The sequence below is a fragment of the Antrostomus carolinensis genome, unplaced genomic scaffold (assembly GCF_000700745.2).
Source record: "Antrostomus carolinensis isolate BGI_N321 unplaced genomic scaffold, ASM70074v2 scaffold37316, whole genome shotgun sequence".
NCBI lineage: Eukaryota > Metazoa > Chordata > Aves > Caprimulgiformes > Caprimulgidae > Antrostomus > Antrostomus carolinensis.
In genome coordinates this window covers 150,292-162,680 of record NW_010320605.1, presented here as the reverse complement: position 1 = coordinate 162,680, position 12,389 = coordinate 150,292, and the positions used below count along the sequence as shown (strand labels likewise).

The 12,389-nt window shown below is 42.0% G+C and overlaps 1 protein-coding gene across 1 annotated transcript in view; it reads right to left on the bottom strand.

Annotated features, from left to right (window-relative positions):
• Nucleotides 1–12,389, bottom strand: part of ADCY5 (adenylate cyclase 5) — a 215,103-nt gene that overhangs the window by 52,429 nt on the left and 150,285 nt on the right. The window contains exons 4-6 of the mRNA XM_010169632.2: nucleotides 4,980–5,091; nucleotides 4,667–4,794; nucleotides 943–1,101 (exon numbers count right to left, since the gene is read on the bottom strand). Coding sequence (XP_010167934.2) covers nucleotides 943–1,101; nucleotides 4,667–4,794; nucleotides 4,980–5,091 — 399 coding nt within the window. The remainder of the gene's footprint in view (nucleotides 1–942; nucleotides 1,102–4,666; nucleotides 4,795–4,979; nucleotides 5,092–12,389) is intronic.

The following is a 12,389-nucleotide window of genomic DNA, read 5'->3' as shown; positions in this document are numbered from 1 at the left end:
CGGTGACAGGTTCCATGTTCCATGTACTGGACCAAACGAGCAATAAAACCCAATTTATTTAGCCATGTTGCTACTCTTACAGATGTAGTACAAGAGTTTCATCTATTCTAAAGGAAACAGGCCAGGAGGCACCTGCATCTTGCACATCCATTTACAAGGACTTCCTTAGATATAAAGCACTCATTCACTTTGCTCTACAACACAGCAGATAAAATTTTTGGCAAACATGGGCCTTTCACAAGGACACTTCTACTCAGAGGACACATGGAATATATACTGTAGCATGTATCTTTTTTTGTTGTATCACATTAATCACCGTGGTACAAGAGTGCCTTGTAGTGGTATCCTATCAAGTACCATAGTCTTGTGCTTTCTTCCAGAGTAGAGAAAAGATGGAAAGGAACATAGAAAAAATATCTCATGGAGTCAATTTGGCAGCAACTCTGTCTTCAGTTGGCCCATACAGTAGTGAAACAAGAACTGATTCTGCTCTCTCACAGGAATGTTTCTAAACAAAAGGTTGGTTTGAAACAATGCTTCATACAATATTCATCGATAGCTGGGATGCTCTCCAGCAAGCACTGTTACCATGTGGTCACATCTCTGTGTAACCATGACCAGTTCTGCAAGTGTTTGCACAGACATGCTCATTTCTGGTTTATCTATCAGCTTTGTTTCACAGAGAAGGAATTCAGTTCTTACCACAGACAGATATGCCCATCTTGGGATTTTGTAGATTTTCTGTAACCAAAGACATGTAGACATGGAACAGAATAACCTTGCTAACATTTGTACGTGCTTAAAACACTACACCCACAGTTCGTTTTACAGCAGACATGCTGACTCTCTGAACTTCTGTCCCCCATTTCCCCACCTCACTGTGACATGTCAGACACAAAACAACATACAGGTTAACAGGACAGCTTTGATGAAGCAACTTACCCAGCTTTGCCCCCTGCTTCCATGTGGTTGGCTAACGTAACGTCATTGGACCACACATCAAACTGCCACTTCCTAAGGCCCAAGACCCCACAGTGAACTCTCCCACTGTGGATGCCAACCCTCATGTTGACATTTACTCCTGTCACCTCCCGGACTAGTCTGAAAACAGATATGGGGAAAAAAGGACATCACTAAGAAATGCATGGTTGTAGTCAGTGGCACAAACTTGCACCTAGAACAGAAAAATCCATAATGACCCATAAAATATTCATGTATACACATGGTGCTGCTCATCCACATCAACAGGACAACAAACCAAAACCAGACCTGTTGTAGCGCTCTTGGATGGCCTGGCTGACCAAGCAGAGTACTAATTAGAAAGGGGAGCCCTTGGAGTAAATCTACGTACTCTGAACTCATGGTCAAATTGAGAACTCATTAAAAAAAAAAAAAAAAAATCTTTGGTGCAATGAAAGGAATAAAGTGCTGGTCTCTGATTTCCACACCAAAGCTGTCATAACCTGCCAGCACTCAGCCTCATTAAGAGTAATCACATGTTGCAAAGATAAAAAGGAAATTATTTCAGAGATCTTAATTTGTCTGTATGGCACCATGCACCAACTCTTCCACAGATGAAATACGATATATGTGTGAAATACCCCACTGCAGTTGGAAACCTTGGACAGGGTCTACAGCTGCAGTCAGAGCAGCAAAACCAGAGAACCACATCGATTGCAGTCACTCCAAACAAGCAGCTACAAATATTCAAGCTCTGATTTTAATGAGGTTTTGGATGCTCTGCTTACTCCCAAAATGACTGCTGGAATACTTTGTGGGTTTTGCCCTTTTAGGGCAAAAGTTAAATTGAAGAGCTGTTCACATGGAAAATATATTTAGGAATGTGGGTAAGGGAAAGTTTTGATGAGGCTATCAGAACAACTCTACTTCTCCTTATTGCTGATCACATCATTCACAGAATGTCCATGCAAATTCACCTAGATCACATAGCACAGTCCTTTCCTTTGAGTTGTTAGTTCCTTGCAGCATGAAGTTGTACTTTATACCTATAACATTTCAACCTCTTTGGTTTTCAGGTTCATCTAGTCCTTTCTAGTTAACATCCTCTGTACAGGTAAGTCCTCCTAACTTCCTAACATCAACATAGATCTAATATTTATGCTTTAGTTATTAATGAAAATGAATGATTAAAGACAGACCAATTCTGGACTCTAGTTCACTCCTCACAGTGTAATAAGCCCCTTAAAAGACTGTTCAGGATGACTTCTTGTTGAAACAGCTCCTACTCTTTACAGTTCCTTTTTCCTTACAATCTCTGTCTTACATTTCATTATCTACTTGCTGAAGTGACATTCCTTATTTTTATTACCAAACAGCAGAGATTCTCTAGCAGGGATGGGAAGCTGCATACAGGTAAGGTGCCACAGGCTTAGGAACTGAAAAAGGTCCAACCACAACACTTGGGAAAGCAGCAGGAAATGGGGTAATGAAAATGCAGCTGCAGCCATAACCCTTGCAAGGACAACAGCAGCTGCAGTGTGGGTACAGCACTGAGGAGGGAGGAAGAACATGCTGCATGAGGGCTACAAACCCTACTGCACCCTCTGCCAAGCCACATTACTGACATGAGACCTGGGAACTTCTCCCAGTAGATTCATTGATGAGAAGGTGACTTTCTCCAGTCTGTGCAGCAAACAAATTAGTTTGGTTACCCTTTATAGACAAACGAAATATCCTTTGTTACTTTCCTTTTTTTTTTCCCAGTTCATTTATACCAGCACAGTGATCATAATTCTGTCTTTCTGATCTGGTGTAGCAGTCCCTGTTGTTATTGCTCACAGATGAAATCAGCCTACGGGCAGGGCCCAGTGTTGGTGAAGACTGCAATCAAATGTTCAGTAGCTATTGGTTACCTTAATTGTGAAACCTCTTATCTTGATCCTTAGGGGAGGAGGAGGTGGAGAGGGAAGCAGGGGTAATGAGAACAGAGTCACCTTCCAGACTTATTAATAGATAAGATTGTTAAATGTGTTCATCATACATGAAGTGAGAAACAAGTTTTAAAGGCTGCTGAAGAGAGAGTTGTAAACAAACACTGAGTGCACTTCAGCTCCATGTTTATTTCACGGTAAGGTGGGTTGTAGTTAATCAATGAAGTCTACACATCCTGGTGTTACTCAGCCATGTGGGAGATTACACAACAAGGAGTCAAGGTCTCAGGATTTCATCAGGCCAACTACTGCAGAAAGTGAGACTTTTCTGGGCAATGTACACTTTGTCACCTTTGTTAATTGTACTTCACAAGGAAGAAACAGCATCCTTTCAAAGGCTACTGAAAACTAGTTACTTGCAACTCCTTTTATTTTGCATTTTGCATACAAACCCCAAAAGGAGACTGGTGCAAAGCAAGAGAGTTTAAAACCTGGAAAGTAAAGGGTAGGAAGTCCTGCCAGTGTACACTATATACAAAGCAAGGGAATGCTGCTGCATACTGCTCTTTGAATGGGGTCTCCTGGGTGAAAACATTGCTTTTCAAACTATGTATCTGTGTTATGAAAACGAGGCTGAAAAGTGTGGGTGTGCATTCATGTCCTTGCAGAAATTCAAATGGTAAGGATGTACTGTATCAAGCTCAGCCAATACGTAGCTCTAGTTTTTATCAACATGAAGTGGAAACTCCATTACTTTACTGAAGAGAATAAGAAGAGAACTGCACAGAGATCTTCTACTCCTCTGTTGGTACCACTGATACTTTAGAAGGTGCTTTCACAAAATAAAAAACTAGAAGAAAAGACAAAAAGAAGCAGAGTCTCTGTGCAGCAGAGATGGTGTAGATATTAAGATCAGCTCAGTTACAATACAAAATTGACTGAACTTCGTGCCTAAATTTGCATACACTCAAGATGATCAAATATTCCCTCCCCAAATTTTGAAGGAATTAGCCTGTGAAAGCTCATGTCCTTTGCAAACAATATTCAATGTTGTCTGCAACCCTTCAAGTAGTATAACTAGATATGGGTCTCATAGTTGTTACTCTCTAAATAAAGGAATGGTCTGGACAAACATAGGATTGCTAGTCTGACCTCAGGAGCAGGGAAAGCTTCAGAAAAGATTTTAAAAGAAAAAAAATAAAGATGGGGAAGTAAGTGGAAATAAATGAAAAAGCATCATGGATCTGTCCCAGTCTGTATCAGACCCACTTTATGTTTTTCTTTAATAATTAATTTAACTAAAGTAAGAAGGTCTTCAATTTGACCTTTTTGGCACAGGAACACATGGAGAAGGATTAGATAAACTAGACAAGACAGTCCTTAGCAAAGGAATTGTGTAGTGAGTAAAAAGCTGGTTTAAAGACAGAGAAGTGAAGAGTGATTGAAATTTAATAAAGTTATTATTAATCTTCTGATTTCACATTTCTGTATTCACTGGAAACCTCCTTTGGAAATGAGACTTCCAGTAATTACAGTAACCTTTGTCTTTCTCATCAGGAGATTGATATCCACGTGGCTGTAATGCACTCAAGTGTCTGTCCTTCTGCAGTCAAATTTTTACTGCATTTTGTTTTCTTGTTAGAGTTGGCCTCCTTTTTTGCTGGAATCAGTTCCCTGGTTTGGCTACCTTACTACTAATGTAAGGAAGACCTAAAGGGAAAGAGAATATACTTGCTATTTGTTCTGAAACTCTCCATGGGGAATATGGTACTTACGAGATGGCCTCTATCATATCCATTCCCATTTCAACACAGCAGTGTGCATGGTCGGCTCTTGCTTCTGGCAACCCAGATACACAGTAATAGCAATCACCCAGGATCTTGATACGTAAACAGTGGTTCTCCTAAAATAATAACAATAATAATAACAATGATAAAGGAAAGAGAAGTATTCAGTTTATATTCATGCTTTCAATAGCTTGCCTTTTAGGGCAGTGAATATTTACAGAAATCCAGTGAACCAGCACAGTATGTCATTCTTGCAACAGGAAAAAAAAATAAAAAATCAGAATTATAATAGAAAACTTACAGCTGCTAGCTTATCAAATCTGGCAAAGAGCTCGTTCAGCGTCATGACCAGCTCCTGAGCAGTGCACTGGGAGGCCAGACTTGTGAAACCCTCTATGTCTGCAAAGAGGATGCTTGGGAAAAAAGAGAAAAAAAAAATGAAAGCGTCACAAAATTTGTTGCTAATATTTGTGTAAGTTCTGGGTTAGAAGTCCAGGGCTGGGGAGGCATGTAGGGTTGTTCCACCCCTACAGCAGCAAGGAGATGAGCACCCCTCATGCTACAGCCTCTATCACACTTAAAGCCCTGAGGGGCATGGCCTCATAACCTCCAGAGATTAGGAAGGGTGAGAAAACCCCACAAGCCTTTCATCTGCCCACCCCTGCCCCATGGCCAGAAAATTTACAGTACACTGGGAGCTCCTGGTGGCATGATAATACTATCAGCCATCATTAACAGCAAGGCACTCCTACACAATGACCAGATTAGCTCTGCTATAAAACCAACACTTACCCATTTTCTTCACATTCCTCAACCTCTGAGCTCAATAACATCGCTCATGTCTTAACTCCACTGCGGAAAAACCACACTCCTCTGCCCGCTTCCCCCGCTGCCAAAGCGCAGCTACAAAATAAAGTCCCTCTCTAGTGAACAACCTTAACCTGCCTACCACAGCTGTCACACCCACTTTGGTGGTCTGCCTCCATGTGTGCACCCCAGCCCCATAGCTGGCAGCACCCTGCCTTGCCCCGTGTGCCTGGCAGACACGTTCTTGCACTGCTATAAAAGCACAAAGCCAGGCGCGATGGCACCACGTGCTGCTGGGGCAAAGGCTTGGGCGCAGCAGGGCTGGCTGGACGTGCCATAACACACTCGGCTGTCCTGGTGAGGACTTACTGTTGGGCTTTTATAATCTTCATTCACCTGGGAAGGATATCTACACTGTTTTGCTCTACTCTACTCCTCTCCCAGCTGTGCATGCTTCTCACTCATTGCTTGTTTTCTTTTTTCTTGCTCAGCTTCTAAAGAACTACAGAAGTGAAACCTCCTATTTGTACCACAACTTCCAGCTGGCTTAGCCCCTGAAATGCTATAAAAATAGACACCTACAGAGCTCAGGAGCTCCTCTCAGTAAGGCTGCAGGCAGGCATCACCCAACTTTCTGCTGAACGACAAGTGCAGCCCTTGCAAACCGAGGCAAACCTCTGCTATTGCAACAGGGAAACCAAATCACTCCCATCAGCCCAGGATGGACTGGGAAAGCCCTCTGAAAGCAGCATGGATGGTTTTGAAAGCACAATTATTTGAATCACAAGTATTAATAACAATGCCTTGATTTCAATTAATTTTAATGTTGTGCTGCAAAGATTATTGTTTTGTTGTTTGGTTTTTTTAAATGGAAGAAGATTGTCTCATTGATAATGACAACATTGAAAACACTGATTTGCAAACACAGCCATTATGCTAAATTTAAAACTATTCAGTCAAACAAGCACCAAACTATGTCTATATAGGTCTAAGATAAAATGCATATATGCACAAGCATTTACATAAATATAAAATTCATTTATATAAATATAAAATTCTTGTATATTAGAACATTTATCAAGTGGTTTATTTCTTCCTTGAAGTTGATTATTGCATTAAGCTGTGCTCGAATAGGAAGAGAAATCAAAAGTGTAAATAACAAGCACTTTGGAATTGTTTCTTCTTTGTAAAATAAAACTCCAATGTGTTTTAAGCAAATTGCAGAGGCTATGTTTTCAGTTGGAATTCCCCACAATGTCTTCAGACAGAAAGCAAAGACAACAAAAATATTTTCACAGGCATTTTTTTGTAAAACTCCAGAAACACATTTCAATTCTGGTGTTCATTTCATATTTTCCTTCCACATTTCGATTCCAATAAATCATCAACCAAACATATTGCATTAAATATTTCTTTGTTAGTCAGATTGAAACTAAAATGTATAAGAAAAAAGAGAGGAATGCAGGGATATCTGAATCAAAATATACTTTACCATTTTTAAACACTTAAGAAAACACATGAAAAATAAATAAAGATTCAACTTATTTACAAATAGAAGTAAACCTCCCAAAGAAATACAGTTGAAACCAGCTGAAATCTTAGAGATATCTGTTTTGCTGGCTAAGCAACTTCAGTTTGTTTTAATATGCAATGTACAACTAGGAAATGTCTCCAGTTTTTGCGGCAGTAGCAAAGTCTATCTTGTTGCAAGCACGTTCCTCTTCCAGCATGGGGCAAATTGCAAATTCCTCACTTGTGGACATGTTCACACTCTTTGCTGGTGTGCGTGTTGTAGTAGCCGTGTTGTAACAGTAGGAGCACAGCACAATTGCTACTCTCATATTCAGACAGCAGTGGGTGTATCTGAAAATACTACACAGGGATGCCCTGAGCTGCCTCCTCATGCTTGATTCAGAAAATTAGTGCTAGCGTGGCATCCTAATAAACATGGATAAATGACTGAAGGTTGTCCCCTCCTTTCTCCATTACCATCATGGTAGATAAATGGATCAGACATCCCTGGAAGTTAAATCATGGTAATGTTTTCAACCAGGCAAATGAAGTAATCGGCAGAGACCTATGGAGCCCACCTACGCACAGATTTATGCCTTTTCAAATTGAAGCTACTTGATTACAACATTTTCTCAAACTTGTGACCTTCTATGGGTGACCAGCAAATTGCTCATTGTTCAAATTCAGCAGCTATCTCCTTCACCTCGATCCTTGTCCTGCACTTCCAAGGACAGCAGGGTTGCTGCTCTGTATGCAGCTCTCTGGCCAACTTCTAGAAAACTACAGTTATAAGCACTATAAAAGGGTTTATGATGAGAATAAAACCTGGAAAGGTTGTATGATAGGACTCAGAAATGCATTCTGCACACGAGGTGGTAGCAATATTGGGAAGTGAACATTGTCTGACCACCCCTGTTAGGAAGCCAACATCTAGTACATGAGATACTTCTTGGAATGAGTGTTTTGTTTGAGGAAAGAGGGATATATGAAACAATCGCAATAAAGCCAGTTTGATAATTTTTGAGAGGGAGATCAAGGAAAAAGAAGGGTTTTTTTATCTAAATCAAAGGAAAGAAGTGCAAGTATTTTTTTAGATGCTTTCAGTCTCTTACTCTTGAACATGGACATGACTCCCAGCCATAAGGAGAAGAACTTCACCTGGCAAATGCCTTTTCCTCTTTATATGAAAACCTACTCAGAACTGGTTGCATGGTAAGTCCTTTGCATGACTTAGCTTTTGCACACTTTGTGATTAACACAAAGGCACCTACCTGCATGGTCTATCCCCTCATCCCTCTTCCATGTCAGATAATCAAGTAACACATGATTGTAGCACCTGAGCATATTCCATTACAGGCTTGAGACAGCTGTATGACCTGCTCTGCCACCAAATGGCTATGCCACTGAGGTATCAGAAGACACTGCCTGGGACACATGGGCTGCTGGGAATGGAAAACCTCATCAGGGTATGGAAAGGACCGTGTGGGAGATGGCAGAGGACAGAACAGTGATCTGGGAACTGAAGACAGAAAGGGGAAAGACACATTTGTGGCAGGAGACTGGAGAAAGAACAGGACACAACTGTCAGAGAAAACACCCCTTGCAAACAGGCACCCAGCCTGAAGCCTCTCTATACTCTGCTCTCAACAGAGAGCTCTGAAAGCCACTAAATTACATTTTACTCCTCCTGCCTAATCTGTTCCCTTCACATGCTCCTGCTAGCACTGCAGCTCCAGCAGCAGAGACAACAACCAGGTTTATCGCTCCGAACCCTGTTAATGACCTGCAAGGGAGGAATGAAGACCCGTGTACATGATGCTGTACCATGCCACTTCTGTTCCTTTTGTTATTAGCCCCAGTAAACCTTTATATTCAGCCTTCTCCCTGTAAAGTACCCAACAGCCCAGAAGCAACCAGGAAATAAGTAGATTTTTTTTTTTTTTTACAATAGCCACCAGGGAACAGCAAATGATCCTCCTCCTGTCTTTAGTCAGAACTTCTCTTTAAAAAATGAAGCCTGCTATATCTCCTTACACACACAGCACGCACACAGTGAGGTTGCAGAAGCAACTCCCAGTCCTGCCAGTGCATCCTATCCAGATTAGGAGCCTTAGAATTTAAAAACACAGCTTCCCCACTACCCTTAGGTCCTCACTCCACACTTCAGTCTCTCATGTCAGACTACACTTAGCAATGAAAAGATTTTACAAAAGGATGATGATGATGATGGATGATTGTGATGAAGGGCACAACTCAAGCCAACTATTTGTCAGTCTTCAGAGGGCAAGGCATTTCCTTGCTGGTGGGAACACAATGCCAGTAATAGGCATTCCTTGTGCCAAAATGTGGGGTGAATGATGGTGGTCAACAAAAGGTCAAATGAAATAATTATTATAGCTATAAAACATCATAAGTAAGGCAGGGCTTTAGAAGGACTATTAGCTGAAGCTGACTGGAAGGGATTGACCACAAAATCTGGAGCCTGGGTGTCAGCAACTATTATCAGCCCTGGGTCCCAGTCCCTTCATCTGGAAGGCTACTGCTTTGTGGAAAAACCAGTTTAGCGTGTAATTAAAATGTTGTAATGGCTTCAGAGCTCTTGATATATTTTCCACTCCGTCACTGCCTTCAGATTTACCATCTGATTGGGTTTTATCCAGCAGTAACCAGGGTATGACCTCAAAAAAGACAAAAAAAATGGTTTATTTCTGGGAAAGACAGACAAGAAAAGGGGAGTTATAATTCATTTTATAAGGGTTGGGTTTTTTTTTTTTAAATTACTTCTGTTTAAATTTGGTTGAAAAGTACCACAAATTGTATTATAGGGTAGAGTTGAATACTTTCCTAATCTCCTATTTCAGCTCCTGTTTCCAGCAAGGACTGTCTCAAGATTTCAGAGCTGTACAAGGCAAACTCAGTTTTGTGTCTGTTGTCCTATGTGGCTCATGATGCTGAGAGGGAAGAAAGATGAAAAGGAGCTTGGGTAGCTTCCAGATCCTGCCTTCCTCCCTTCTGCTTAGGGATCAGCCCGATACCTGCCTGCTCTCGCCCAAGACCCAGGCAGGGGAGCAGGAAAGGCGGATGCACAGACTGGAGCATCCCTGTGCCACTGGCTCCTGCTGATTCCAAGGGCCCAGGGCTGATGGGCAGGCTGGGCACACAGCTCTAGCTGCTGTTGCCACCGGGATGCTAGCCTCTGCCTGAGTTTGTCCCTTACCAAACCCACCTTCACCACGGTGGACTGTGAGACCTCCATGAGCAGGATGTCTAGATGCTTTCTGCAGAGTGCTTTGCATAGCTGCAAAGGCAGAGAGGTGAAATGGAGAGAGGAGCAGCTAAAATGCATAGTCCAGAGGAGAAAACTCCCAAAGTGCTGAGCTCAGCTTTCCCATCTTTTGATCTGTAATGCATTCACAGAATAGTAAAAATACATATGGACAGGCAGCTCAGGTACCAGCAAGAGCCTCAGGGCAACACCCCAGAGATCAGCAGTGTGTGCTCAGGTCCATCCCACTGCACCTTGGGTCCTACTGCTGCTGGTCATTTAAAACTCTCTCCTGTAATTCAGGTGATCCTTGCTGTGACTGCATTGCTAACATACCCTGAGGCAGATGCATCATAGGATCTTTTAGATGGCAGAGAAGATTCTTAGCAAGACTGCGGGAAGGGGAGAGATCTTGGCAGAAAGCAAAGAATGGCGTAAGGAGTAGGAAGAGCTAAGGACAAGGTGGGAAGCAGGAAACCCACATGAGACATTTAAAAACCACACACACACCTACAGAGAATGATTTTTAAGTGCAGCCTTAAATGTCTGAAGCTAATAGAGTTATCAAAGGAGGGACAAGACACAGGTTTCCCTGCAAATGCAGGATTATTCAAAACGCTAAATTAAATCATCATTGCTTCTAACATAAAAACAAAAAACCAGTCGTGTTCTATTTCAAGACATGTGCGTGCCATGCACGCCAGCCACAACATAAATCAAGCAAGGCAAGAAACACAAACCCTATCACCATCACAACGGTAATGCCAGTCATGAATATAAACACCATGTGTTACTGGAAACCGAACACCACAGGCACTGCATGGGAAACAGAACAAAACCCCAGACTCGGTGAGCTTTAATGACTTATAAAAACAGCAAAGTGCATCTGACTGCATGTGAATCAAAGCCATGGCATTTTACTGCAACGAATGCTACTTACAAGAGAAGAAAAAGTTAACATACCCTAATAAACTAATCATTGTTCACTAAATACAAGTCATTAATTTGCATTCACGAGCAAAGGTGTAACAAGAGAAAGCCATTTGCTGTAGACACAGGCTGCCCTTGTCAGTGAATTCACTAAGCTAACTGGTGAGGACAGTGTCTTATGGTGCTACTGTTATTTTACAACACCATCCACTGCTATTGGTGTTGCATGTCATTAAGCCATGCTATGAACAAGGAAGAAGAAAGAAGGATGGATTGGGACGGAGATGACAAAACTCTCAGTAGAAGGGCTGGGTTGAGCCCTTAACACCAAACTAGGCTTTCACAGAATCACAGAATGGTTGAGTTTGGAAGGGACCTCTAGAGGTCATCTTGTCCAACCCCACTGCTCAAGCAGGGCCACCTAGAGCTGGTTACCCAAGACCATGTTCAGATGTCTTTTGAGTATCTCCAAGGTAGGAGCATCTCTTGAGAAGTTTGGTAAATGAGTCAATTTTTGCACTGGACATCTGTTTAAAAGCCAGTTCCCTGCCAGCACCGTAAGCTCAGAAGTTACTTTCCAGCTCCAGTGGCATAAACATAGTATTATAGTTCATCTAGAAGTTCCTAGAATGGACATGGCATCAAGATACACCCGGTCTCTCTCCCCTAGCTATAGCCACTTGGGGATGGAATGACAAGGAGGTCCTCCTGTGTGCTCTCTCTTCTACCCACCCTACATACAAAAAGGATTTCACCTTGCAGAAACACCAAGTGAAGACATCTCATAATGCTCTTTCTCTCCTGAATTTAACAGCAGCAACAACAAACGGACACACCAAAACAAGCTGAGCTCAAGTTCATAGCAGTGGCACAGTGACCGCAGTCAGGCAGCATGTCTAGGTAAAGCAGCACAAACATGAGCAAGGGCAGCAAAGCACACCTAAAGAGGGTGAAGTGGCCCACACAGATCATTGTGCTGAGTGACAGCCCAGTGACTGGTCCAGAAAAGGCTGCAAGCTACTTCCAGACTAACTAGGGTCTCAACAGTGTGTCAGCCTTGCTCTCTAGGGATGTCTATGCGACAGGCTAAGTCTTAGCCTTAGCAATACAAAAAATGTTCTGCAGAACAGCAGGACATCACACAGACTAGAAGTTAAAATATTTTCTTTTCCTACAGTCATGGAAAAAAAAAAACCC